At 43.4% G+C, this 27,697-nt stretch overlaps 2 protein-coding genes across 2 annotated transcripts; one reads left to right on the forward strand and one right to left on the reverse strand.

Annotated features, from left to right (window-relative positions):
• Positions 1-799: 799 nt before the first annotated feature.
• LOC147438993 (uncharacterized) lies at positions 800-1,555 on the reverse strand. The gene has a single exon (XM_086483951.1). It carries the CDS (start codon positions 1,553-1,555, stop codon positions 800-802), a length of 756 nt encoding a protein of 251 aa, XP_086340077.1.
• A 1,420-nt stretch (positions 1,556-2,975) lies between these two features.
• LOC147438994 (mogroside I-E synthase-like) lies at positions 2,976-25,033 on the forward strand. The gene is made up of 2 exons (XM_086484931.1): positions 2,976-3,769; positions 23,539-25,033. Exons 1-2 carry the CDS (start codon positions 3,238-3,240, stop codon positions 24,522-24,524), a joined length of 1,518 nt encoding a protein of 505 aa, XP_086341057.1. The 5' UTR covers positions 2,976-3,237; the 3' UTR covers positions 24,525-25,033.
• The last annotated feature ends 2,664 nt before the right edge of the window (positions 25,034-27,697 follow it).

The following is a 27,697-nucleotide window of genomic DNA, read 5'->3' on the forward strand; positions in this document are numbered from 1 at the left end:
GCAACCACTAAGGAAAGGGGCCTATGCCTAGGTGGATGGCCTCAACACTAAATCACACGAGGTCTTTAATGAAGCCCGAGTGATGGGATTGGCGACATAGAAACATGACATGTTTTCCGTGACGTTCAATATTTGTTCGATGGCCCGAGTTTACATTTGCGTGCATCGATTTATTTTATATAGGGAAAATTACCAAAATACCCCTCTAATTTGCTGAAATTCCCAAAATGCCCCTCGTATTTTCAAAATTCCCAATCTGCCCACAAAATACACCTAAAATTTCCCAAAATATCCTTTAATTTTTTGAAAATTCCCAAGATACCCAAAATCCCAAATGAAGCCAAAACAAAGAGAAAATACAACACACGCATTTTGGTTTCTCAATACAAAATGAAGCCACATCGAAGAGATGGCCCCTCACTCACAATCTGGCTTTCCAATACAAAATGAAGCCAAATTGGAGAGAAAACCCCTCACACACATTTTGGCCTCCCAATACAAAATGAAGCCAGTTCTTGCCACATATTAATCTGCGATTGGAGTTTTGTAAGTATGCTTGTTGTGGTTTTCTAATACTAAATGAAGCCAAATCCCCACTACGTATATCAATCTGCAATTGGAGCTTTGCAAGTACATTCGTTGTGGCCAAGACCACCACAACGAGAGCATGTGAAGACACACTTTTCCTTGAAGCGATCCTCAATTCTAATATGAAGTTTTTTAGGACGCCCAGGTGGCCGGCGTGTTGCAGGTGGTTTCAATTGATCATTAATTTCTTCGCTTGCATCCACATTTGGACTTATGACACCACTATAAGTATCACAATAGGCTTGCATACTATATGCCTTATGTACATACGACACTCTCTCTTGAAGAGAATAGTTGCAATAGCACGAGCACATGGAATTTCAAATGTTTGCCACTTGTTACATGAGCATGACTTTGTATGTACATCAACCACACATGCTTTCTTATTTGTCAAGATTTCAAAAACCATATCACTAGAGGGCAAGATTCGGTATTGCCGAGCAACATTTCCTACGTCGCGCAAGTTTTTCTCTACATTTGTAACCAATGTAAATTGCACTCTGTCTCCCAAAGACTCACATGCCTTCTTACCCTCCGTTCTACGTGCATAGAACCAAGCTGTTAGTTGACGACGAATGATGTCAAGCATAGATATGATAGGCTTATCTCTAGCCTCAAGCAACCATGCATTCAACGACATGTTGGACATAAGATGTCCATAATGCTTGCCTTTAAAGTGGATCGTTGCCCGATGAGACGGGGGAGAAGTGGACAATAAGTAGTCCGTTGCACCAGGACTTATGGCTTTCATCCCTTCAATAGCCTCGTCGAAGTCAATATTAGTGTTAGCATAAGCTGCTACCCAAAACAATCGAATGAATTCCCCATTGTTGCATTTATTCTTGAGATTTGCATCCAAATGACGCATACAATATGCATGCTCACACCCTGGAAAGACAAGCTCTACAGCAGGTAGAAGACCTTTCTGCTTGTCTGACACAAAAGTGACCCCATTAACTCGCGTCATGCAATCACGTACATTTTGCAAAAACCACAACCAATTGTCTTCATTTTCCGCATCTACTACACCAAATGCTATTGGAAACAAAGCCCCCGTAGCATAAATCCCTGTGGCTGTCAATAAAGCACCAAGATATTTGCTTGTCAAGAATGTGCCATCCAACCCAATAAGTCACGACAATGGGAAAAGCCACTGATGCATGCTCCAAACGCAAGAAACAAGCGATAAAAACGACCTCCATGAGATGTGCGGGCAGATTCTTATGCTTTACAGTTGTGCAACAAGATAGTGCATGACACATATTGAGAGCAAGAGGCCTTTGTATGTATGCAAGTGTGGTAGTAAAGAGCAATTGTGAGCAAATACACGAGGGAAACTATGGTTGAGAATAATGCAAACATGGTCGAGAACAATAACCCGAAGCTACCATGTCTACGACTCTTTCAGTCGGTGCTCAATTTGAGTCTCTTGGTGTGCTTCGTTCAATGGTTCGAGAACATGCCATCAAGTCTCATGTAGAGCTAAGGCTTGCCAAGTCAGATCGATCTAGGTACACCGTTGTATGCAAGGCAGAGGGATGTAAATGGCGCTTGCATGCATCTTTGATCTTTGGTGGGCCTGGTTGTGTGGTGAAGGCATTTCTTGATGAGCACACTTGTGGTGGTGCTTCACAGCTTGGAAACAAGGAGGCCACTGCCAAATGGGTTGCATCAAAGTATGTTGAGAAACTTCGAGAACACCCAATGTATAGGCCAAAGGAGCTCATGGCCGATTTGCGTCGAGAAGCTGGAGTTTCAATTTCATACAAGGGTGCTTGGAAGGCAAAGCAACTTGCTGTGGGTATCGTTCATGGTGATCATGCAAAATCTTATGGAAAACTTCAATCTTACTATGACAAGCTTGTGGCCAGTAATCCAGGTTCTGTGGCCCATTTACAACAAACCGTTCTGCATGCCATTGTTCTTGCACAATACATAGAAGGGAATGCCCTCACACCTGTATACAGGCTGCCCACACTATTGCATATAGGTTGGGCAATGGAGAGAGAGAACGTGCAGCCTGATTGTAACCTGAGAGGACGCGCAGTCTTGTAATAAGCTGAGAGAACGCGTGGCTGCAAGTTTTCGCGCTTCGTATGTGTGTAGTTTTTTGCTCGCAGGCAAAAGTATTGTGTATTCATAAGTTTCTGGATACGCTAGGCAGATTGGGAATTTTGAAAATACGAGGGGCACTTTGGGAATTTCAGCAAAATGGAGGGGTATTTTGGTAATTTTCCCTTTTATGTATACCTGAAATGGCTACGGAATCAATGAAACCCACGGAGGTGCATGGTAAAGGCATTGGACTCTCAAAGTGGAGGTCGTGGATTGGACACAGGGGGGAGGTCCATGCTGTTGAATTTCTATGCACCCTCCAATCGCGTCGAGATTCGGACAAAACTTTGCTCGCCGTCGATCCCATCACTCGAGCTTCCCTGAGGCTGTGATGTATTGCCGCTACTTTCTGGCAAAGCTAGGGGCCAGGGCCTTGCTTCCACGGCAAGGCGGCTCACATCTTTCCACGTGTCTCTCTTATAGCGGCTGCGGCTCAAGAGTCAATGTAGCTTGCCGAGCGCAGCGGAGGCCGCCGAACCCGCCTTGTGCTAAGGCTTAGTAAGGCATTCACGCACGGACACACCCACACAGTAAATGGCAGGTAGCAAGCCGCATGCAGTGGTGTTCCCCTTCCCAACCCAAGGGCACATCAATCCATTGATGCTGTTAGCCGAGCGTCTGCTCGACTCGGGCATCTCGGTGACATTTGTGCACACAGCCAGGACCTCCTCCATGCTGCAGAAAAGCCAGCAAAACCCCTTGAGCTATGAAGGTGCTGATCAAGGGCTACATGAAAGCTGTCCGGATGCAGAACTTTACATTGAAGTTCTTCCCGATGCAGTCTCTGCGGATAATAGGAGCACCCCTGTTAGCCCCTCTGTGGCCCTCTTCATGTCCTCCATCCCTGTGATGCGGACACATTTCGAGTCTCTCATCCTACGGCTTCGCGAGGTTGGACGCCCCCCTTCTTGCATCATTGGTGACAGCTTTTTACCGTGGATCCAAGATGTTGCCGACCATTTCAACATCCCCCGGATTGAATTTTGGTCATCTACCGCAACTGTCTACTCCATGGGCTTTTGCATCCCCTCCCTCCTCAGCAATGGTTACCTCCCTGTGCCATCAGGTGAGGATTTTCTCCAAAGAGAGAGAGAGAGAGAGAGAGAGAGAGAGAGAGAGGACGTGGTTCAACAAGGGGTTATGCATGATCTGGTGAAATGCTGCTACCTCAATGCTCTTCGGTGTACATTCTTCATTTTGTGGAATCAAAATCAATGTGCCAGCTATCACTTTTAATTCTATTGCGTAGAGAGAAGAAGAAGAAGAAGAAGAAGAAGAAGGAAGAGAGTTTAACACTAGTTTGGTACCAAAAAGGACACTTTAGTGTTTTTTTTCCATTCAGATTTATATGAAATGGTACATAAAATCTAAGAAATATCTCAATAAATTATTTAATATTATCCGAAGTACTCATAAAATTTATATCCGTCACTTTTGTACACAAACTCAATAGTAACTACACTCATGAAAAGCACCTACGCAAAACAACAATTGATGTTTCACTAAAACTCATACTCTGGTCTAAGAAAAAAATGATTAGGGTGCATGCAATATTCCACAATAACTACTTATATATGTGTTTGAATTTTTCGCAATTGTCTTGTGAATTTTTTTTCTTTGTGAAGAGAATTAAATATAAATATAGATCGTCGCGTGGGTCAAATATGCAAAGTTTACAAATTCAATTAACGATTACATAAAACATTTAGTTCATCTAAATTTGCAATGTCTTATAATGCATATACACTAGATCTATGACTCTATTACTTCTATTTGATGATTATGCAAGCTACATTTGGTGATGTATATCATATACTAGAAATGACACATGTTGTAATTCTTATTTTTTATTTATCCAAGATTATGCTTAAAATAAAGTCAACTTTGTGATTTTTTCATTTATTTCACTTATTCGAATACAAATATCTCATATGGATACAATTGAAGAATTTATATACACACTTTCATTGTTTTTTCATAGCAATGTCTCTTTTGCAAGAAATTTTCTACTATAATTTTTTTTAAATGAGCTGAAATGACAAGATGTCTATTAGTTTGAAACTTTGAAAATTACTTAGTCGATGAATATTGACCTATAGATACATTATAGACCTTAAATTTTGTCGCATTACGTCATCATGTTAATGACAGAGGCCTTGGAGACCAAATTTTTTCTCTTTTTTAAGATTTGGGTTTGTTTATTATAACAAAAGTCTAATCTTATAACTAAGTTATGAAGCTTGATTTCTTGTTATAATAAGTTTTTTCCTATCCATACACTTTGGAATCTATGTAAATCTTATTTTGATGCGAAGCTATATTCAATTTATAAATTTTTGTTAAAACTACACTAAATTTTTATGATTTTTTCATCTAAAAACTTATCACCATAATCTTAATTTGGTATTAATTTTGCAAGAATTAAAATTTGTCTATGTTCTTTACCTTATAACCATAACCGATCTAAGGTATGAACGTGACCTATAAATTTTTTTTTAGCTTCACCAAATAGTTATAACAAGTATCTGGGAAAACAGGACACTTGAGAGTCCGATTATAGAACTAGTTTTAATGTCGTAGAAAACTATCCCGAGAGAGCGAGCGAGAGAGAGAGAGAGAGAGAGAGAGAGAGAGAGAGAGAGAGAGAGAGAGAGAGAGAGAGAGAGAGAGAGAGAGAGAGGGCTCTTGCTCCAGATCCGCCGTGTTGGTCTCCATTACTCTCCCTACATCGTGCCGCGCTGTGCCTGCATGTCATACCCTCCCATGCGCTATCGAATTGCTGCGGATGCAGCCTCTGCGACGAACTTCTCTATCTGACGCTCTGTCAGTCTCTCCCTTTGTTTCGACACCTCTTCTCCCGTCACCTACCTCGGTGTCCTGCACCGGTTTTCTTACTTTCTGTCTTTTCTTTCACTCGCAGGTTTTTTCGATCGCCTGGTTGTTGTCTATTTGCATGTTGTGTCTGTCTGCGATTTTTTGTCTTGTGTGATTGCCTGGAGCTGCATGTGTTGCATGTATATGTGTGTCGGTGCCTGTGTGGGTACGTGTATGGTTGTGTCTCAAAGTGATGATGTGGCGGACAGCAGAAACCCTAAAATTCCTGCAAACCCTAATTTTTGCCAGAAACCCTGATTTTCGAAAATCGCGGAGGCTAAAAAAAATAAATAAATAAAATTGTTTAAAAAATAAATAAAATGATGAGCGACGCGAATTTTGCTTTTTTTTTAATTAAAAAAAAGAGAAAAGACTCTAAGAGAGAGAGAACTGATGCTTTTTATTTTAAAAGCTTTTGGGGCTCTGCTTTTGGGCATCCCTTGTACCTTTAAATAAGTGGTGAGGGCTTCACTTCTCAGAGCATCTGGACGCAGAGTCTGAGAGTGAAACCCTAACCACTCTCTTGTACTTTGATGATTGATTAATACAAAAAGAAATACCGAAAGGGGCGCCTGTCTTTGGGGCCAATATCTCTAGGCACGGAACTCCGCCAGGCCAGTGCAAATCTATTGTGATTTGTGAAATGGCCCTCCTTGGCCTACTCAGGCGAAGCGGCGAGAGATGGAGCGTCGCCAGTTGATCGGCGATGCAACAAAGATGATGCTCAATTTTGCCAAGGACCCGAAGATGGCAAAATATATGAACCAGACCTCTTTGGAAGAGGTACAGATGGAGTGGCAAAGAACCACAACACCACTCCCGAAACCCGCTCTCAAGAAACCTTCTGCCTCCAAGAAAATATACGGAGAAGGAACTGGAGAACGTGGTTGATGCACGGATTGCTCAGCTTTTTGACACGCAAAAGAAAGCCAAAAAGCACGGCAAAAAGCAGAAGAAAAGCACTGACTTTCCAGGTTATTTGGGTCGTCAGTCGACTTTTGACAAGGCAAAGAAACAGAAGAAGCGTGTTCGATTTGAAGGAGTATTCAATTCTTCTTCTTCTTCTTCTTCTGATAGTTCTTCTAGCTCCTCGGATTCGAGCGAAGAAGACAGAAAAGGTAAAAAGCGAAGCAAGAAACAAAGCTTCGGAAAGGGCAAAAAAAAAGGCAAAGAAGGCTACATCTCGCCCAGAGACTGACAGTTCTACTGAGGACTTGTCTATAGACAGCTCAAATTCTGATCATGGAAACTTTTATGCGAACAAGAAGAATTTTTACAAAGCCAACCAGTATGACTTTCTCGAAGATGAAAGCAAGAAAGTCCGAGAGTTTAAGGAAGGTGGCCACTCGATCAAGTTTGATACTTTTCAGGATACTCAGATGCTTCGAAGGCTGTGTCTTTTTTACAGCAGTTTGACATTGCTTTCGCAGGAGGACGCTATTCAGAGCACTCCAAGATTCGGAGAGCTGTCTCTTACTTTAAGAGGAATGCTCGTACTTGGTGGTCCACGCTTCTTTTAAACAAGACTGCGCCAGTTACATGGCTGAAATTTAAGAAGCTTTTTATTTCTTCTTGGTTGACGCAAGAATATGAACGAGATGTACGAGCTGCTTGGAACCATCTTTGGATGACCAAGAAAGATACAATCAATGCTTATTGTGAAAGATTCCGGAGCTCTTTTCTACCCGCCTCTTCATTCAAGAAGATCTCGTTCAGAGAACAGATTGAGCGGTTTACTTTGGGTCTACCTACAGAGATCCGAGATCATTGCTTGGAACAGAAGTCGGCTTCTATTCGGGAGTTGATGAGTCATGCAAAGCAGGGCTTTTCCATTCACTCTGGCAGTCTGACTTACCCCACCGATGAGAAAATGACACAACGAGCGGAACAGACTTCTGGGAATGAAAGTAGAAAGAAAAAAAGAGCAACCCAGAGAAAAAGGATGCACGACGCAAGCTTACTCCTGAGGAGAGAGCTTGCTTCATCAGAGAGGCGAAGTGCCCTAATAAGGCACAGAAAGAACAGAATGATAAAGACTACGATAGGTCTGAGAGTTCGAGAGCAACTAAGAAATGTGGCAGAAAAGGCAAATAGAAAAGCAGAACTGGTACCACATGGCGTGGGACCTGCACCGAATCTAATGAATGAAAGTACAAACTTTGCTGCTTTTGGGGCAAAGTGAAGGATTCGGAAGCTCTTTTGAAGGAGCCAAGGCCAACTTCTTTTCACTTGGAATTGGCAGCTCGATTTGGAATTACGCCCGACAGACTGACGCCACAGGCGGAGGTAGTTCGAGTGGCACCCGGATGGGATGTTGCCATTACACTGAGCATTGGCAAACTTTGTTTGCAATGACAGGGGTGTTCAGGGCACGCGAGTGACGTTCTACTCAGGATCCCTTGGTACCACAAGAACTACGCCGTGGTTGAATACCGGGCCGAGAAAGCGACTTTGATAAATGAAGGGCTTAGAGATTGTACTTGATGAACTTCAGTTTCTTACTCATTCTTTTGGAAGAGAACTGAATGATGGATAAAGGTTGAATATGTTTTGACCTGATCAAAAGAACGCCAAGATTTTTCTCCACACTCATGCCGATTGCTTTTCAGAGGGCCTGAAGATCAGACCATTGATCTGATACCCGGAACCACGCCACCGAATCGGCCACCTTACCGTGTGAGCCGAGTACAGAATGAAAAGATTATGAACCCAGTGAAAGACCTCTTGGAAAAGGGTCTTGTCCAGCCTAGTACTTCACCGTATTGCTCTCCAGTGTTGTTGGTTTTGAAGAAAGACGGATCTTGGAGAATGTGCATCGATTATAGCACTCTCAACGAAATCACCATCAAAGAATAGATTTCCGATTCCTAGGATCGATGATATACTCGACAGGTTACAGGGATCCCCGTGCTTTAGCAGGATTGACTTGAAGAGTGGATATCATCAGATCAGGATAGCGCCAGGAGATGTCTACAAGACAGCTTTTTGGGCGACTTTTGGGTTATTTGAGTTTTTGGTGATGCCTTTTGGCTTAACCAATGCTCCTGCGACATTTAACCGGATGATGGACAGGATTTTTCGAGAGTACAGGCTATTTGTTGGCACTTTCTTTGACGACATCATTGTTTTCTCCAAGAATGAGGCAGAACACAGGGATCATGTGCTTCAAGTCTTTCAGGCATTACGAGATCACACGTTAGTGATTAATGCAAGAAAAAGTGAATTTTCCCTACTAGAGATACACTTTTTGGGACACATTGTGTCAGCAGAGTAGGAGTGCAAATGGACCCGGCCAAGATAGAGACTATCCGTGATTGGCCCGATTTGAGGAATGTCCATGAAGTTAGAAGCTTCTTGGGACTGTGTTCGTACTACAGGCGGTTCATACGAAAGTTTGCAGAGGTTGCTTCCCCTTTGCATACCTTGACACAGAAAGGAGTACCTTTTTCGTGGGGACCCACAAAGGTGACCGCCTTTCGGACATTGAAAGAGAAATTGACTACGGGACCTATTTTGACTTTGCCGGACTTGCAGAAGTCATTTGAAGTATACTGTGATTCTTGTGGTCGTAGTCTGGGTGCGGTCTTGATGCAAGAAGGCCATGTCATAGCTTACGAGAGCCGTTTGTTCTCTAGGCCGGAGATGACAGCACAGATATATGAGAAAGAGCTTTTGGTGGTTATCCATGCTCTTACTCAGTGGCAGCATTACCTACTCGGAGCGGATTTTACTGTCTTTACAGACCATCAGAGTTTGCGCTACTTCTTGTCACAGAAGCATCTTTCGGAAAAGCAGATGCGGTGGGCGAACATCTTGTCACAGTTCCACTTCTAGATTGTCCATGTGCAGGGACAGAAGAATGTGGTGGCAGATGCTTTGTCTCGGAAATCGTTGGTTCTGGCTGTTTCCGCGATATATCATAGGAGCTTCGAGGATATGGTCGATCAGTATGCCACAGATACAGATTTTGCAGATTTTTTTCACACGGATACGGGATGGGGAGACAGTAGCTGGATACTCCCTTCGGGAAGGCTACTTGATGAGAAAGACTATGTTGTGCGTTACACAACCGTTGAGGGAAAAGGTTATAACTGAATGCCATTGTCCACCTTTTACGGGTCACCGCGGCATTGCTACCACCATGAAGGGGATAGAGAGATACTTCTCTGGGCCGAGACTCAAAAAGGATGTGGAAGAGTTTGTGCGCAGTTGCTTGGTATGCCAGAAGGTCAAATTTGACAGGCATAAGGCACAGGGATTGTTACAGCCTTTACCCATATCCACCCACCCCTGGAAAAGTATTGAAATGGATTTCATTTTTGATCTCCCAAGAAAACAGAATGATCACGATGATTTTCCGATTACATGGCACATCTAAGACGATTGTCTCCGACAGAGACCCCAGATTTATGAGTTTGTTTTGGAAGGCAATTTGGGAGAACATTGGCACACAGTTGCAGTTCTCGTCATCGTTCCACTTGCAGACTGACGGGCAATTTGAGATTGCCAATTCAGTGATTTTAGATTTATTGAAGTCTTGTATCTCGGATCAAAAGACTCAATGGGAAAAGAACTTACCTTTGGTGGAACTTGCCTACAATAACACGATACACTCTTCGACGGGGACGACGCCGTGTGAAATTGTTGAAAGTGCTGCGAAGGTTCCATCCTTCCTGAGCACGAAAGATAAGATATTTGAAGCGGATGAATATTCGCGAGATTTGGATACGGCTTTTGCCAAGGTTCGCGAGACTTTGCAGGAGTCTCAAGAACGACAAAAAAAGGCAGCGGATCGCCATCGTTGCGACTTGAAATTGAAGGAGGATGATTGGGTGCTCTTACTTTTGAGAAGGCACGCCTACGAAAGAAAAAGGGAAAGGAGAGGCTTTTTCCAAAGCTTAGTATGCGATACTACGGACCTTTCCAGATCACTGACAAGATAAATGATGTCTCCTTCCGATTGAAACTGCCAGATACTTGGAGGATTCACAATGCATTGCATGTGAGTCTCTTGAAACCTGTTAAGGGTGATGTGCCTGATGATGGGGAGCCTGATGAGCAACCCGAAGTGGAAGAAAACGAGGAGATCCTTGTTCCTGAACAGATTTTGGCACATAACGATACGAAGAAAGGTAAAGTCCGAAGGCGGTTTTTGGTTTAGTTCAAGAACTTTCCTGCATTTGATGCGAAGTGGATGGAGGAGGAGGACCTAGCAGATACTGCTCGGATTGTGAAACTTTACCTCGATGTTTTGGTTTAGCATAGTCTACTCCAAATGGAACCCAGAAACTCAGCTTGGCCGAAGATCTGGTGCAGTGGGATGCACAAGAGGGGAGTTACTCCACTCCTTTGTCAACAGATGCCTCGATTTTGATACTAAAGTCACTGATGTCTCTTTGAGCTTCAGGGATACTGAGAGCTGACAGTATTTTTCTGGATGACTTCATGAAATGGAATTCGTGATTATGATACTGATTTGTTCTTGACTTCTTGTGAGTGCAGGAACTGATAGCCGAAATGACTGCAGCATTTTGGTCTGATTGATCTCGAATAGACGTGGTTGCAATAGGGGTTAGTCAATCGGACATCGATGAGGTCCTGATTGGACCTAGATGTGATTGCTAGCTACATTGCCGATAAATCATGGTCTAAGATCCGAATGAATGTTGAATGTCATGTGATCTGGTGATGTCGTGTGATGTGATTGTCGATTTCGTACATGTGCTAGATGTGTGTTCCTAGTACGTAGGTACTAACAGTGTCTGCTAAGACGGTTTATGGCTGTTGTCGGTTTTGCAGGCGTAATCGCGATCGATTACAATGCTTTCAAGAGGGGGGTACGCCACAAAGTGATGACGTGGCGGACAACAGAAACCCTAATTTCTGCCAGAAACCCTGATTTCCGGAAATCGCGGAGGCTTTTAAAAAAAAATAATTTTTTTTTTTTTTGAAAATGATGAGCGACGCGAATTTTGCTTTTTTTTTAATTTAAAAAAAGAGAAAAGACTCTAAGAGAGAGAGAGAACTGATGCTTTTTATTTTAAAAGCTTTTGGGGCTTTGCTTTTGGGCATCCCTTGTATCTTTAAATAAGTGGTGAGGGCTTCACTTCTCAGAGCATCTGGACGCAGAGTCTGAGAGTGAAACCCTAACCGCTCTCTTGTACTTTGATGATTGATTAATACAGAAAGAAATACCGAAAGGGGCGCCAGTCTTTGGGGCCAATATCTCTAAGCACGGAACTCCGCCAGGCCAGTGCAAATCTATTGTGATCTGTGAATTGTTTTGAAGTGGTTATTTGGTGCTGTCGCAGTTGATTCTTGACTTGGAGTGTCCAAGTCTATTTACAGGTTGCTTGTTTGCGTGTTGTTGTATGTTCTTGCTGTTTCGTTTTATGTTTGGTGGAAGCAGGTTCGGTGGTTTTGGAGTGCGTTGAGGGTGGCAAGGATGGAAGGTTTACCCTCGTCTTCAACTTCTTTTGCAGGTTGAAGAATGTCATAGTCCTGTTGATTTGCCAGGGATGGCTATAGATCATCTCTCTCCCGGATGTTTGGTGTAGAGTTGATTTGAAGTGGTGATTCTTATTCTGCTTGGATGCGTCGTTTTACGGCCTTGGAGACTTGGAGTCTGCTCTTGGAGATTCTTTGGTGGAGTTTTCGGTCTTTTGTCAAGTTCTAGGTGGCCTGGTTACGCTTCAGCTCTCTTTTACTTCTTCCCTTACTCTCTTGCTCCTAGCCGCACCAGCTCTTCCTACGGGTGCGGGAGCCTATAAAAGCAACCCGCTCTCTCTCTGTCCCACAGATGGCACCTTTGTGAGCCTCTAGTAGGACGTGCATGTCCAGGCTTGTCACAGTTGCATTACCCTAATACCCTCTCTTGCACAAAACAGTCATTTCAGCATGCATTCATTTTACCGCGTGAACCACCTCTGATAGGTCATTTATTAATAAGTGACTTTTCATTTACCCTTGTTGGAATGTAGGTAGGGCAAATGGCTAAAGGAACTATAAAAGAAACCCATTGGGCACTCAGTAGAAGCAGATGAATGCAGAGACACAAGGAGGCAGGCACCCGATTGGCAGCATCTCAAGAGCTCTAGCATTTTTCTCAAGTTCAGCCCAACATTTTCAGTATCAAAGGACCAACGTTTTCAACCCATAAAACCCGTGTTTTCAGATCAGCCCTTAGCCTCGCGAGAACCCGCATCTTCGTGGTTGCAAATCCTTGTCGGATTTCCCACCAGTACCTAGATTAGTCTAGCCCCAGATTAGTCTAGTGTTTTTGGTTTCAACCCAAAGCAGCTAGCACTTTGCAGATTCAACCCAGATCAGCCAGCGATTTTGCATTTCAGCTTTGCATGCATTGACAGTTGCAGATCCTCGCCGCAGATTGCAGATCTCTAGCAGAAGTGCCTAACAATTTTAGATTTCAGCCTTGACATCGTCGTCAACGTCAACATCATTGTCGCCGTCGATATATACTCATGAGTAGCTAGTACATAGCATCAATACCCATTAGCATCTGCATCTAAGCATTCAGTCATTGTATGAGCATTTGTGCAAGAACAAAGAAAGTACTTGCTCTGGCAACAGAGCAAGGGGGTCCATGAGGGTTGGGACCCGACATCTTGTGTCGTCTCTCTCTTCTCTCTCTGTTGTGTCTCTTTTTTTCAATTCATTTCAGTCTTTCAAGTGAAGTAAAGTGTCTCTTGTACTAGATCCGAGCTAAATCCTTAAACACTTCCGCTGCACCAGACAAATGAAGCTTTCCTCCTTGGATGGAAAAGAAAAAATCAAAGAACATCCTCTCTTAGAAGGAAAGCCATCCCCCTTTTTCATCCATAATCCCCAATTTGGTACGAAAGTGCAATTGAATCATCAACCTGCTGTCAGGTGCAACTGAAGGGTTTAAGGGTTTAGCTCGGATCTAGTACTCCGCACAAACACAAGGTTACTTTACTTCTTTTGAAAGAACTGAATTGAATTGAATGAGAGAGAGAGAGACACAAAGAGAGAGAGAAAAGAGACGACATGGCATGTTGGGTCCCAGCCACTCTCAAGAGCCCCCTTGCTCTGTTGCCAACATAGTTACCGGGGAACGCCACCCCATGGGCAGGGGGTACATGGTCCGGAACGGGCAGATTTTGGTGATTTGTCTTGTGAGCCTTCCCCTTGTTAAATGTCCCTTCCCCCACCCCTTACCTTCACAATGCACACAAAATTTCAAGGGCCAAAGCTAAAGCTCTACCCTCTCAAGTCTCGACTCTCAAGCTCTAGCCTCTTTCAAGCTTTCAAGTCTAGACTCTAGAGTCTACAAGGCTAAAAGCTCTCTCCCTCTCTCTCTCTTGAGTCTCAACTTTCAAGCTCTCTCTCTCTCTCCCCTTCCCTCTTCCTCCCTCTCAAGCTCTCAAGGCTACACGACACGTTTGCCATAGTAAGGCCGAATGGTCTTCAAATCAAGTGTTTTGTGAGTGTTAGAGTCAAAGGACTCTGATACTACTACTATTCAATCACACAGAGATTAAAATTGCATTATTTGGGTGTTTTTATGCCTCCCATTCCGTGCCGTTCCCGTTCCCGATTGCTCCCCGTTCCCCCGTTCTGTGAGGATCCCGTCGCCGTTCCCGTTTCGTGTTCCGTGTAACTATGGTTGCCAGAGCAAGTACTTCCCATTTTTTGCACAAAGCTGATACAATGATGCTAAATGCTGAGATGCTAATGGGTACTTGATGCTATTGATGTTGGGGTATTGATGAGGTGCTGATGGGTACTGTGAGGCTAAGGGGTGCTTGGTATGGGGGGGTTCTTGGTACTAGGTACTGCTGGGTACTGAAGGTACTTGGGTGCTAAGGACACGGAGGTCGTGATGATCCCTACGTTGAGCTAGGTAGGAGCCAAGCCAAAACGCAAGGGGTGCTAGATGCTGGGGTACCGCAACAATGATGACGACTATGATGAGGGTTACTTGTATTGTGGTACTACTGAGGTGCTAATGGGTACTACTGGAGATGCTTGGTACTACGACGACGACGACGATGACGAGGAGGGGGATGTGGGCTGATCTGCTATCGCCGGCGATGGTGATGGGCTGAAAACTGAAAACGCCGAGGGTACTGCGACGAGGATTGCAATCGCAACGAGGTTATGGGCTGGATGCTGAAAACATTGATGGCTGATGGGAAAAACGTTGGCCTTGTTGGTGCTTCTGGAGAGGCTCTGTCACTGCTCCTCTGCTCTCTACTGGCGCCCAAGGCAATGCTCTTATAGGTGCAAAAAGCTAGGTCGGGCAGCCCTGTGGCTGAACCCCACGATTTGGAATATAAAAGGTAATTTATTAATAATGCAATGCTAAGAGGCGGTTCACACACGGTAAAGTCATAGCTACAGGGAATGGCCATTTTCAGGTTATTGTTCCCGGTTCCCATTCTGATTTCCAATTTCCGTTCCCGTTCCGAGTAAATATGGGTAAAGTGCCTGAATTAATGCCGATCGTCTGTTCTGTGCAAGAGAGGGTATGCTGGACATGCACGTCCTGCTAGAGGCTCACAAAGTGCTAGGCTAGATTCTATGCTAGACTAAGATTGACGCTAGACTATAGTAGAAGCTTGTTGACGTGGCGCAAGTGTAGTGCGCACGTGACATCCCCCCCTGTTAAAGGTGAGGCACAACTGCCGCACTTCTATCTATACTTTTGATGCTTGTGGATGCATAAACTGAAAAAAACTCCTTCAGATTGGTGGATACTGCAAATGTAGGTTCTGCTGCGATGTAAGCACCGACCATACGAGTTACTAGGTAGCCTTACTATCTACTGTCGCAGAATACCAGCCTTGATGTTGACTCTGCCTTGCGAGCAAGTACGACCACTCGAATAGTCCTGTGGTGAGAACATTGCGGGTGAAGCTGAAAGGTAAGGGTGCTCGGAGATATTTCCAAGGGTTGCTTGTCGGCGGAAGTGAATGCAGAAGAGGGTTAGGGATTCTTTCTCCAACTCTGTAAGGTGCAGCAGAATGAATGATGAACTTTGCTCAAGATGAGTGCTCCGAATTGCGCTCAAGGTTCCTTTTACTTATGGAAGGGAGAGCCTTCCGTTCTTTATGAGAGAGTGCAATGGACACAACAAAAGTGAATGGACACTATGCGTGAAGGTGCATGAGACTGAGAGATAGAGAGAGAAGAGAATACTACGACACTAGAGACGTAAAACCCTCCTCCGAAGGCCCCACTCTCGTTGGCGAGAGTGGTCTACTATCGTTTGCACAATATGGTACAAAAGTGGATGAATGATAACTGATGCAAGTCTAGGGGCTATGTCGATGTCGACGACGTGGATGACGAGACCGACTCAATGGCTGAAAACTGAGTGCTTGTTCTGCTGTCCAAAAACGCCAATGAGGCTGAAATTTGCTGCTGCAAAAACGCAAGTGCTGTAGTTGGTCTGCTGCAGAATTTCAGTGCCTTCTGATGCCCTAAAAAACGCTGATTTGCGAGCCCTTGAATTCTTCCAAAAATGCTGGTTTGGCTGGTCTTAAACGCTGAATTGAGGCTTTATCGCTGGATTGCTGAGGCTGTGGCGCTGCTGAAAACGCTAGGGAAAGGGCGATGAGGCTAATGCTGAAAAATGCTAGGGTGCTGGAGGTCTATGCGATGATGGCCTTGTTGAAAAACGCCAGAGTGCTGGAGTCTATGGCGATGATGGCTTTGATGAAAAATGCCAGGAAGAGGGTGGTCGCTTGCTGGCCTTGCTTGGAGGAAATCGCCACCAAAGGGGGAAAGGTCCTGCTTGAGAGAGAGAGGGGGAACCTGCTCCTTTGGCCTGTGTTCTCCTTGCTCTTCTGCCAAATAGTGCTAGCCTATGTTTGCTTATATATTATCTTACCCAAATTGCCCTACTCAGTTCCCAATAAAAGTCACTTAAAATAATAAGTGAAAAAGGTCAAAAATAGGGAAAATAGGTTTAATGCACTGGAAAATGCTCTTGATGGATTCTGTTGGATTCTGATGGTAATGCTGATGATGATGTGGTGTGCAACCAGAGGATATGCATCTACTCTAAGTGCTTGGGCATGCACGGTCTGCGAACAGACTCATAAAAGTGCCAGAACACTTCCTAAGCTAGACTGACTGGACTGAACCCTTGTCATATTGTAGCTTGTCCACGGACACATAGGGTTGGATGTGTCACGTGACATCCCCTCCTTTTTAAAGTGAGGTACTAGTACCGAGCTGCATGGCTTCCTTGTAGTCTGCCAACAACTCTGGATAATCCTTGAAAAACTCTTCGTCGACCCACACCGCTTCGTGGGTCCCTCGATCCTTGAACTTCAAAACGTATTGTCTCACTTGCTTCTTCGAACCATGTCGAAACCGATGCAATAACACTTGCTTCGGCTCCATGACTTCAGCTTCATCGATGATCTCCGGTTCGTCTTCTTCAGAAATGTCCTTTGGAGGTGTTCCCTGAAACACTTTCAACCAAGAAACATAGAAAACGTTGTGCATTGACCATGAGTTAGGCAACTGCAATTTCATTGAAACCTCATTTATCTTTTTAATGACTGGAAATGGACCATACATACGAAAAGACAACTGGGGACACTTCTTTCCAACTTGCTTAAGACGTTGCCTCATGATTCTTAAATACACCCAATCCCCTTCCTTGATCGAAACATCCTGACGATGCTTATTAACTTGCCGCGAATAAGATTCCCGAGTCTTGCTTAGCCGAAGCTTCACACTCTCAGAAATCTCATCCAATGACTGACTTTCAACATTGGCATCAGGCATTTGACTGACCGAGCGAGTCAAAAGTGACTGGAACGGACGGTTAAAAGCTGCCTCATACAGAGTTCGACCAATGGCAGAAGAAAAAGAGTCATTCAAAATAGCTTGAACCAATGGGAGATAGAGCTCCCACTTAGACTGCTGATCATGGGCATATGACTTTGAAACATCAAAGCCAATTGATTGTAAATCTCTGTCTGACCATGTGACTGTGGATGAAAAGCCGATGAAAAATTTAACTTAGTGCCAAAATTTTCAAAGAGTGCGCGCCAAAAATTTGACGTGAACTTAACATCCCTATCTGAAGAGGGACGTAGCCATTACACCTGTTATTAGCAAACTTTGGTTTGAAATTGAAGGAGAATGATTGGGTGCTCTTACTTTTGAGAAGGCACCCCTAAGAAAGAAAAAGGGAAAAGAGAGGCTTTTTCCAAAGCTTAGTATGCGATACTATGGACATTTCCAGATCTTACTTTTGAGAAGGCACCCCTGAGAAAGGAAAAGGGAAAGGAGAGGCCTTTTCCAAAGCTTAGTATGCGATACTACGGACCTTTCTAGATCTTACTTTTGAGAAGGCGCCCCTGAGAAAGAAAGAGGGAAAGGCTTTTTCCAAAGCTTAATATGCGAACTACGGACCTTTCCAGATCTCCGAAAAGATCAATGATGTCTCCTTCCGACTGAAACTGCTTGACACTTGGAGGATTCACAATGCATTTCATGTGAGTCTCTTGAAACCTTTTAAAGGTGATGTGCCCGAAGATGGGGAGCCTGATGAGCAACCCGAAGTGGAAGAAAACGAGGAGATCCTTGTTCCACAACAGATTTTGACACATAAAGAAAGAAAGATCAAGGGTAAAGTGAAGAGGCGGTTCTTGGTTAAATTCAAGAACTATCCTGCATTGGATGCGAAGTGGATGGAGGAAGAGGACCTAGCAGATACTCCTCAGATTGTGAAACTTTACCTTGAAGGTTTTGGTTTCGCATAGTCTACTTTAAATGGAACCCCGAATTCAGCTTGGCCAGAGATCTGGTGCAGTAAGTTTGCACAAGAGGGGATTTGCTCCGCTCCTTTGTCAACAGACGCCTCGATTTTTGAATACTAGGGTCACTGATATCTCTTTGAGCTTCAGGGATACTGAGAGCTGACAATATTCTGCTGTATGACTTTATGAAATGGAATTTCGGAAAATATGAAACTGATTTGTTCTTGACTTGTTTAAGTGCAGGACCTGATAGATGGAATGACTGCAGCATTTTGGTCTGAATGATCTCGATAGACATGGTTGCAATAGGGATTAGTCAATTGGGCATCTTTGAGGTCCTGAGTGGATCTAGATGCGATTGCTAATTGCATTCCGATAAATCATGGTTTAAGATCCGAATGAATGTTGAATGTGATTTGTCATGTGATGTCCTGTGATGTCAAGTGATGTCTTGTGATGTCGTGTGATGTGATTGTCGATTAGTACATGTGCTAGATGTGTGTTCCTAGTGCGTCGGTACTAACTGTCCGTGTCTGCTAAGACAATTTATGGCTTCTCTTTGTTTTGCAAGCGCAATCGAGGGCGATTACAATGCTTTCAAGAGGGGGGGTGTCACAAATTAGTGACGTGGCAACCTGCAGGGGAGCAGCAGATACACACACACACACCCTCTCTTTGGCCAGCTCCCGGAAATGGCGGAAATTCAGCGCTAGGGCTGACGTGGCATGCTGTACGGCAGTCCTCGCGATTCACGGAAGCTGTACGGATTGACACATGGTTGAGCGTACAGAAAGCAAGGCTTATTGCGGGGCTGCTTTTTTCTACACCAGAAGCTGGAAAATCCTACACAAATTTGAGAGCTGCTTTATTTTTACACAAGCGGTAGAGAGAGAGCTTTTGTTTTAAAGTTACTAAGCCTTGTGAGAGGCAAGCTTTTAAAAATTCACAGCTTTTGAAGCTTTTGGGCTCTGCTTTTAGCATCCCTCGTATACCTATTTATTAGTAGCCTGGGCTCTCACTTCTCAGAGCATTTGGACGCAGAGTCTGAGAGTGAGTCCCGACTACTCGCTTGTACTTTGTGTTGCAGATTAATGTAAAAAGAAATACCGAAAGGGGCGCCAGTCTTTGGGGCCAATATCTCTAGGCACGGAACTCCACCGGCCCAGTGTCGAATCAATTGTGAACTGTGAACTGTTTTGAAGTGATTTCTTGTGGTGCCGCGGTAGATTCTCCACTTGGAGTGTCCAAGCTGTTACATTCCACCCTTCTTAAGCACGAAAGAAAGATTTTTGAAGCCGACTAGTACGAGGGACTTCGACACTGCTTTTGCAAAGGTCCGGGAGGCTTTTGAGAAATCTTAGGGAAGACACAAAAAGGCAGCAGATCGACACCATCGCGATTTGAAATTAAAGGAGAACTATTGGGTGCTCTTACGTTTTGAGAAGGCACACCTGAGAAAGAAAAAGGGAAAGGAGCTGCTTTGTCCAAAGCTTAGCATGAGATACTATGGACCTTTCCAGATAAAAGGAAAGATAAATGATGTCTCCTTTAGACTGAAGCTGCCCGATACTTGGAGAATTCACAATGCTTTTCATTGAGTCTCTTGAAGCCTTTTAAAGGCGATGTGCCCGATGATTGGGAGCCAGATGAGCAACCCAAAGCGGAGGAAAGCGAGGAGATACTCGTTCCAGAACAGATATTGGCACATAAAGATAGAAAGATTAAAGGTAAAGTGATAAGGCAGTTCTTGGTTAAATTCAAGAACTATCCTGCATTGGATGCGAAGTGGATGGAGGAGGAGGACCTGGCAGATACTTCTCAGATTGTGAACCTTTACCTTGAAGCATTCGGTTTAGCATAGTTCTCCGATAGAACCCCGACTTCAGCATGGGCGAATCTAGTGCAGTGGGTTTGCACAAGAGGGGAGTCACTCCACTCCTTTGTCGATAGGTTGCCTCGATACCTTGATTTGATATATAGAGTCACTGATGTCCCTTTGGGTTTCAGGGATACTACTGAGCTGACAGTATTCTATTGTATGACTTTATGAATTGGAATTCCCAATAATGAAAATGATACTGATTGATTTGTACTTGACTTGTTTGAGTGCAGGAACTGATAGACGAAATGACTGCAGCATTTCTGTCTCATAAATCTCTATAGACATTATTGCAATATGGATTAGTTAATCGGGCATCTGTGAGGTCCCGATTGGATCTAGATGCGATTGCTAAATATGTTGCCGATTAATCATGGTTTGAGATTTGGAATGATTTTTGAATGTGATTTGTCATGTGATGTCCTGTGATGTGACTGTCGATTGGTACATGTGCTAGATGTGTTGTTCCTAGTGCGTCGGTACTAACAGTCAGTGTCTGCTAAGACAGTTTATGGCCTCTGTCTGTTTTGCAGGTGTAATCAAGGGCAATTACAATGCTTTCAAGAGGGGGTTATGTCACAAATGGGTGATGTGGCATGGCCCGACACACTCACAGAGTGGGGCAGCAGACCCGGACGCACACCCAATCTGGCAGCAGTGACACATGGCAGTAGGACGCAGGCCCGGATTTTCCGCCGTAAATCACGTTGATTTGTTGACGTGGCAGAGCGTACGGATTTCCGCTTTTTTTACATTGATGATTGTACGGAAAACTGCTTTTGCGCTGCTGAAAAGCCTACGTTGGCTGATTTGAGAAGCTTTTGGATTAATTTCTTTATTTTTACAAGCTTTTGAAGTTGATAGCTTTTGGGGCTCTGCTTTTGGGCATCCCTTGTAACCTATAAATTAGTGGGCAGGGCCCTTACTACTCGGAGCATTTGGACGCAGAGTCTGATAGCGAGAACCCTCCCACTCTCTTGTACTTTGAACACAGATTAATACAAAAAGGAATACCGAAAGGGGCGCGAGTCTTTGGGCCAATATCTCTAGGCACGGAACTCCGCCGGGCCGTGTCGAATCAAGTGTGAATTGTGAACTGTTTTGAAGTGAATCTCTGCTGTGTCGCAGTAGAATCTTGACTTGCAGAGTGTCCAAGTTTGTTACAACTGGCCTCCGATCTGGTGGACACCTCGACTCCAGTTTGGCTCGAGTCTGAAAAGATCCTCAGACACTAGAGAGCACCTGCAATGCCACATAAATGAACAAGGCAATTGTGAAAAAGAGAGATCAAAGAGACGGGACATTTGAGAGAGAGAGAGAGAGAGAGAGAGAGAGAGAGAGAAGGCTCTTTATGCTGATAACAAACTGCTCATACAAGGGACCGGCACTGACCTGCCCCAATGGATAGACCTGAGGTAGTCACAACTGCGACTGCTACTAAAATTGCCAAAACCTCTTGCACACGAGACCTTTGGCAACAGCTGGAAACTAACCGAGCAAGCACGGGGATAGCAAGTCTAGATCACCTCCTGGCAAAGAGAAGTCAAGCCCTAAGGATCATCAGATCTAGTATTAGACTACAGCACGAGTGGAAGATCCTCCGAGTATTTGATTGGAAGACCTCTGTTGTTGGATCTCCGTCTATTGCTGCTGGTTGGCTGGCCAAAAACATAGATCTGGGAAGAGGAGACCAAGAACGCTAGCCTCTGTCCTCCTCCCCTACTGCCCACTAGCCTCCACTGCATGCCCCCCCCCCCTCCCCAAACCCCCACAGGGCAATAGGAGCTTGTATGGCCATGAAAGCAAGCTAAAACCCTGAGCTAAACATGGCTAGACACATCGCTACATGTGAAACCAACCTCACTCTGGCCGGGCACATGCACAAAACAGCCCTCACTCCCTAACACATGTCCGTGAAAGAAACTTGGACCGACTCAACAAATCCAGAGAGATGCCATAACTCTTAACGCCACTCTAGGCTTCTTTTGTCCTTGTCTGCAACTTCCTTGTGTTGGTCATGAGCGAAGAATTGCTCTCTTCACTTGCCCATAAGCGGTGTGTGAGATTCAGACAACGTTATATGCTGCGAAGACCTTATTCTTAGTGAAAAGGATAGGTGGTAGCATCGGCTTACAATAAATTATCTCAAAAGGAGGCTTACTCTGAGTAAAGTTATGCACGCATATTTACAAGAGGTAAGTGATTGTTGATTCGACACATAAGGCTTGAGAAAATCTAAGACTATAGAATTTGCATTCTCACTTTGCTCTTCTGTATGAGGATCAAAAGTTCCAGGCGAGGATCTCTATCACACACAATACACTTTGGCATCCCATGATGCTTAAAATTGAAGGCCAAAAAAAATTTAGCCATATAATCTGCATTTATGGTCTTCTCGAATGACCTTTCTTATTAAATGTGTCCAGAATAATTGAAGGCTTAGGAAGATCCATGATGAAGTCCATGGCTATGCTTTCCCAAGGTTGACCAGGTAGCGGTAAAGGTTGAAGTAAGTTAGGAGTCTCGTGCCGATTGTACTTCATGACATGCTTGTCTATATCAGCCTTAAGGTTTGGCCAAAATAAATAGCGTCTAGAGCTTGATGTCGTAGGCAAAATGCCTCCGTGACACAGATAAGGAGAAGCATGCGCTTCATCCATTATATTCTAGCTTAGTGGCGCTGCCACACAAATTGCTTTGTGATGATAAAGGTAACCATCCTTAATGGAATAAGGATAAACATTCTTATAATCTTTTCTACAGAGGAGAGAGCACGGGATTTATCTCAAGAGAAGATTCCGGTTCTTGAAATAACTTGGATACATTGGATAAGTTGAAAAAGGGTCTAGGTTGTAGAAACCAGTGATGTGTGAGGTATCGGCAAAGTAGGATTTCTGTTGGCCATTGTACGGAAAACACGTCCCAGTAATGAAGACTGCAGAGGAGCAGAAATCGGAGGGAATAGTTGCCATGGTAGAATTTTGGGGGTTGAGCCCTCCGAAAAGTGTTGACCCTCACACCCCTGCTGGTATTTTGTTGTTATTATTGCCATGGTAGAATTTTGGGGGTTGAGCCCTCTGAAAAGTGTTGACCCTCACACCCCTGCTGGTATTTTGTTGTTATTATTTCCAAAAGTTACAACTGTTCTTGTGCAACCATGCACTCCTAATACGACTTTACAAATGACACTAGGCCTGAATTTATGGACAGTTGGAAAGAATCATTACTTCTATTTTCTTGGAATCGTTTGCTTATGTTGGCTGTCAGGCACTCAATTTAATGGGTTTTTTTTTTTTTTTTTTGGCGAATGTATTTCAGGGACTGATCCAGAAAGTACCATTGATGTTGCCCCTGGGACTGGACCTTGCCGGCTAGCTGATTTTTTCTACGATCTTACATATTACCCTGTCACATCCCCAGTATTCGAATTTCTTCAGGCTGCATTTGTGCGCTGCAAGGAGGCACAAAGAGTTCTCGTACACTCCATGGACCACCTAGAGAAGGATGTCATACATGCTTTACATAAAGAGGGAATCCCGATGGACCCCATTGGTCCGTTGCTTGATTTAATGGATGGGAGCACCGCCAAGGTAAAGCACAAAGAGCTCAGGTCGATGAGTTTACTCAAAGAAGATAAGGATTCCCTAGAATGGTTAGATACACATCCAAAGTCATCAGTAATTTATGCCTCGTTTGGGAGCAATGTAAAGATTTCCCTCCAGGAAATCCAAGAACTGGCTCTTGGCTTAGAGGAAAGCCAGCAGCCATTCCTTCTTGTTATTAGACCAGATTTAGTTCCAAATGGGACGCATCTAGATGCTTTGCCAGATAAGTTTGCAGAAAGAATTGAAGGTAGGGGAAGAGTTAGCTCTTGGGTGCCACAACGTGCAGTTCTTGCGCATCCTTCCGTTGGAGGATTTTTCAGTCATTGTGGTTGGAATTCTGTGCTGGAGAGCATGTGGATGGGTGTTCCCATAATTGGGAGCCCACGAGAGTCTGAGCAAAATACGAATCTCAAGTGTTTGCTAGACTGGAAGGCAGCAATAGCCGTTGATGCGAAGCATTCCAAGGTGTACATCAAGAGGGATCTTGTGAAAAAGGCTATCAAAACTTTGATGCAGGAACCAGAAGGAGAAGTGGTGCGCAGGAGGATGGTGGAGCTGAAAGAAGAAGCGAGGTTCGCAATTGAAAGGGGACAGTCAAGGTCCAACCTGCAAAAGCTTGTTGAGGATATCAGGAGGATGGCTTCAGGTGAGCGTCCAAGTTTTCTTGCAAGCCGGTCTGCCTTGGAGGTATGCGTCTGATGGCATTTGTGGGTGGATAGAGATGATGTGATCCTCACAGTGAGTTTTTCAATTTGTGTACCATTGAATGAAACATGAAATGTGTGGTAAGAGTATGGATTGTTCGAGTTCTCGAATCTTATGACACACCTATTCAAGATAAGCCTCTCAATCTTTACCGCAGCATTGCACTGCCCTTGCATAACAACGGGACACGGGACTAGTCAAGGAAAAGTTCATCAAATTTATTGTAGCCTTTAATGTAGGCAAACATTCCAACACTGACCTTTTTGGTGGTGCTGGAGATTTGCTCAAAGCTGAATCGCTCTTCTTTTAATAGCAAGATCGTAGTATATGGGTCTGTTATGGGCCAATATGTGCTTAATGAAGGCATGAGATGTAAGCTTTCTCTTGTAGGTCGATTCCACTGGATTTTCTGCAATGATTGGCTATATAAAGTTGCAGAAGCCATTGTTGGCGTGTGCTGGATTTTCTGCAGCCTATATTGTATGAGCATATTGTTTTGTCTATTTCCACTGTGTATATCATGTGAGTATTTTGATTTGTTATATTTTTTAAAACAAGAACAGGTCTGAAGCAAGTGCTAAGGTAAATGCATATGGTCCTTCTTTGAATGACCAAAGTAATAAGTCAAAAAAGAAATGTAAAGTCAATGAATTGAGTGTTGATGAAGAAGAAATTGGATAGGACTTTCAACATTTGCTTTCTTCCAAAGAGTCTTGGTTGCTCACAATGCTTTCAATACAAAGAAAGCTATTTGTCAGGAAGTCGAATTCGTCATATTTAGAACGAACAAAGCGTATGCTTGAGCAAAAGTAAATTGTCTCTCAAGATATCCACAAAGTTTTCGAAAATAAGGGTCCAATTATCTGCACAAGTTGCTTTGATTGTATGAGATTAACCATCAACGAGCATTACGGAACACAGGTACTTTGCTCTTAAAGTATGAGTGATTAAATGTTGCAAATCTTGTTTGACTTGTGGAAGGTATGGTATGCATATAGAGAGAGAGAGAGAGAACCCATATCATTGTAAAACCATAAGTTTTTATTAAATTACAATCTATCTCTTAACTCGTAAGAGTTAGATGCTCAAACATAAGACATTTTACATAGTAGCTACTCGCTACCTATAGAGTCCTCTTAACAAAGCAATAGTCTGATGTAGCATCCATCTGACTATGATCGTTAGAAGAAAAAATACCAGTGGTGGTCTCATGAAGAAGGTATCATCTCTCTCATAACAAGAGAGAGTAGTAGCTCGTCCATGGTGGCATCCACAAGAGCTTGCAGACCTAGCATGCATATAAGGTTCCACTCCTGTATACATGATAGTAGTCTTTGTAAAAAGCTATAGAGTGCTTGCGTAACACGTTGGAATTGAGTGTGCTCCCCTCAAACGGTGTCATAAAATCTAATATCTAACTAAGCTAAATGATTTTTTCATATTAAACTGATTATTTAATGTGGGAGAATAAGCGGGAACAAGGGTTAGAATATAGACGTGCTTATGGATTTGTCTCAACACGAGGCCAAGGTTAAAGGGGTCCAAATGAGAGACGATATGTTAAAGGAGCAATGTTACTTAATGGAACTTAAAGACTTTAGGGTTAGCTTCAATAAAGACTTCCAAAAGTTAGTGTTAAAAAATCCTTTGACCTTAGGCAAGCTAGAGCTAACTTGAGGTGGGAATCCTACCAAAGCATGAGATGCTAAAGTGCTTAAAATGTTTGTGGGAACCTTGCCCAAAGCTTGAGGTGATTTTTATGCTTTAACTAAGTTTCTTGAAATGTCCAATTCAAAGTAAACTCTCAAGAGGCATCAATGTTTCTATGCTTGATTGACTAAGTGCTTGAAGTATTTAATTCAAACCAAATGATTTACGAAGCATAAAAGACACATGCTTGATTGAATATACGTTTGACGTATTCAATTCAAACCAAATGACTTGAAAAGCATAAAAGAAACATCTTAAAAAAATCTTTCACATGTGGCCCTCATGATGTGCTTAAATCCTATTGGATAGGCTTTAAAGGGGTCCGATGAGAATTTAACTACATAAAAATAACTAATTAAGTTCTTTCTTTCAAAGAGGAAAAAGAGGACACATGTCCCAAATGATATAATTGAATATTATGAGTGAGAGAGAGAGAGGTGGACCAAGCATGTGGGGGTATACTCTCCCCTCCCACACACACACATTCTCTCATTGGGTGGAGTGCAAAGTGCAAGAGCTCCATCTCCTTCTCCAAGCTTGGTGAGAAGTGGAGAGCTTAGACCAACACTCTTGGCTATGGAATGCAAATCCAACCAAGAGCCATGCTTCAATGTTTAAGCTTGCCATCTTCTCTATCTTCATTACTATGCTATTATGCTATGCTAAGCAAGAAGAGTGATGATAAGTGAGGAACTATTTCTTTGTCCTATGAAGGAATTTTCTTCCTCTTCCCTACTCTCATTCCTCGCTAGCTCTCTCCATCTTCAAAGGTGTTTGAGGCTTTGGGATTGAGGCTTGGGATAGTTAATGTTTTTTGCAAAGTTTATGTTATACTCAGGATGCATGAAGCTTTCCATCTTTATAGCATCACCAAGATCACAAGGAACACAAATATTGTATTGTAACAAGTCTCTCTTGATGGGAGAATCTATAATACAAACGCCTTTGGGAGGGGGGACCGCTCCAAGTAAATGCGATTCTCAACTATTGTAACAAGTCTCTCTTGATGGGAGAATCTATAATACAAACGCCTTTGGGAGGGGGGACCGCTCCAAGTAAATGCGGTTCTCAACTATTGTCATGTTCTCTAATACTCTCTCTCTTGTAAAAGTATTGTTCATACCAAGTTAATTAAGTACTATGTTTATGTTGCTCCCATCAATTAAGTTCACTCTCTATGTTCTCAAAGTAAACTCACAAAAATGATCACTCTAATTCTCTTAATTCCGCTATTCTCAAAGTTCATAGGCCATTTTCATTACATTGGTATCAGAGCATTTGGTTTCTCTTTTCTTGCTTAAGAAGAGAGGTCTTTAAGTAGCCTATTAATGGTTGATTTTATTAATTATATTAGGGTAAGTGGGATTGGGATCTATTATCGGTTGTTGAGCCCACTATGTGGAATATGGTGCATACCTCGAGAGATTTGGTCTTAATAATGGGGTCTTTTTAGACTT

This window comes from Adiantum capillus-veneris, chromosome 16 (genome assembly GCF_014529385.1).
Source record: "Adiantum capillus-veneris isolate H3 chromosome 16, ASM1452938v2, whole genome shotgun sequence".
NCBI classification, from domain to species: domain Eukaryota; kingdom Viridiplantae; phylum Streptophyta; class Polypodiopsida; order Polypodiales; family Pteridaceae; genus Adiantum; species Adiantum capillus-veneris.

Coding starts and splice junctions, on each gene's coding strand:
- LOC147438994 (XM_086484931.1), top strand. CDS start 3,238: ATGGCAGGTAGCAAGCCGCATGCAGTGGTGTTCCCCTTCCCAACCCAA. Junction 3,770..23,538: donor TTACCTCCCTGTGCCATCAG/GTGAGGATTTTC, acceptor AATGTATTTCAG/GGACTGATCCAGAAAGTACC.
- LOC147438993 (XM_086483951.1), bottom strand. CDS start 1,555: ATGACGCGAGTTAATGGGGTCACTTTTGTGTCAGACAAGCAGAAAGGT.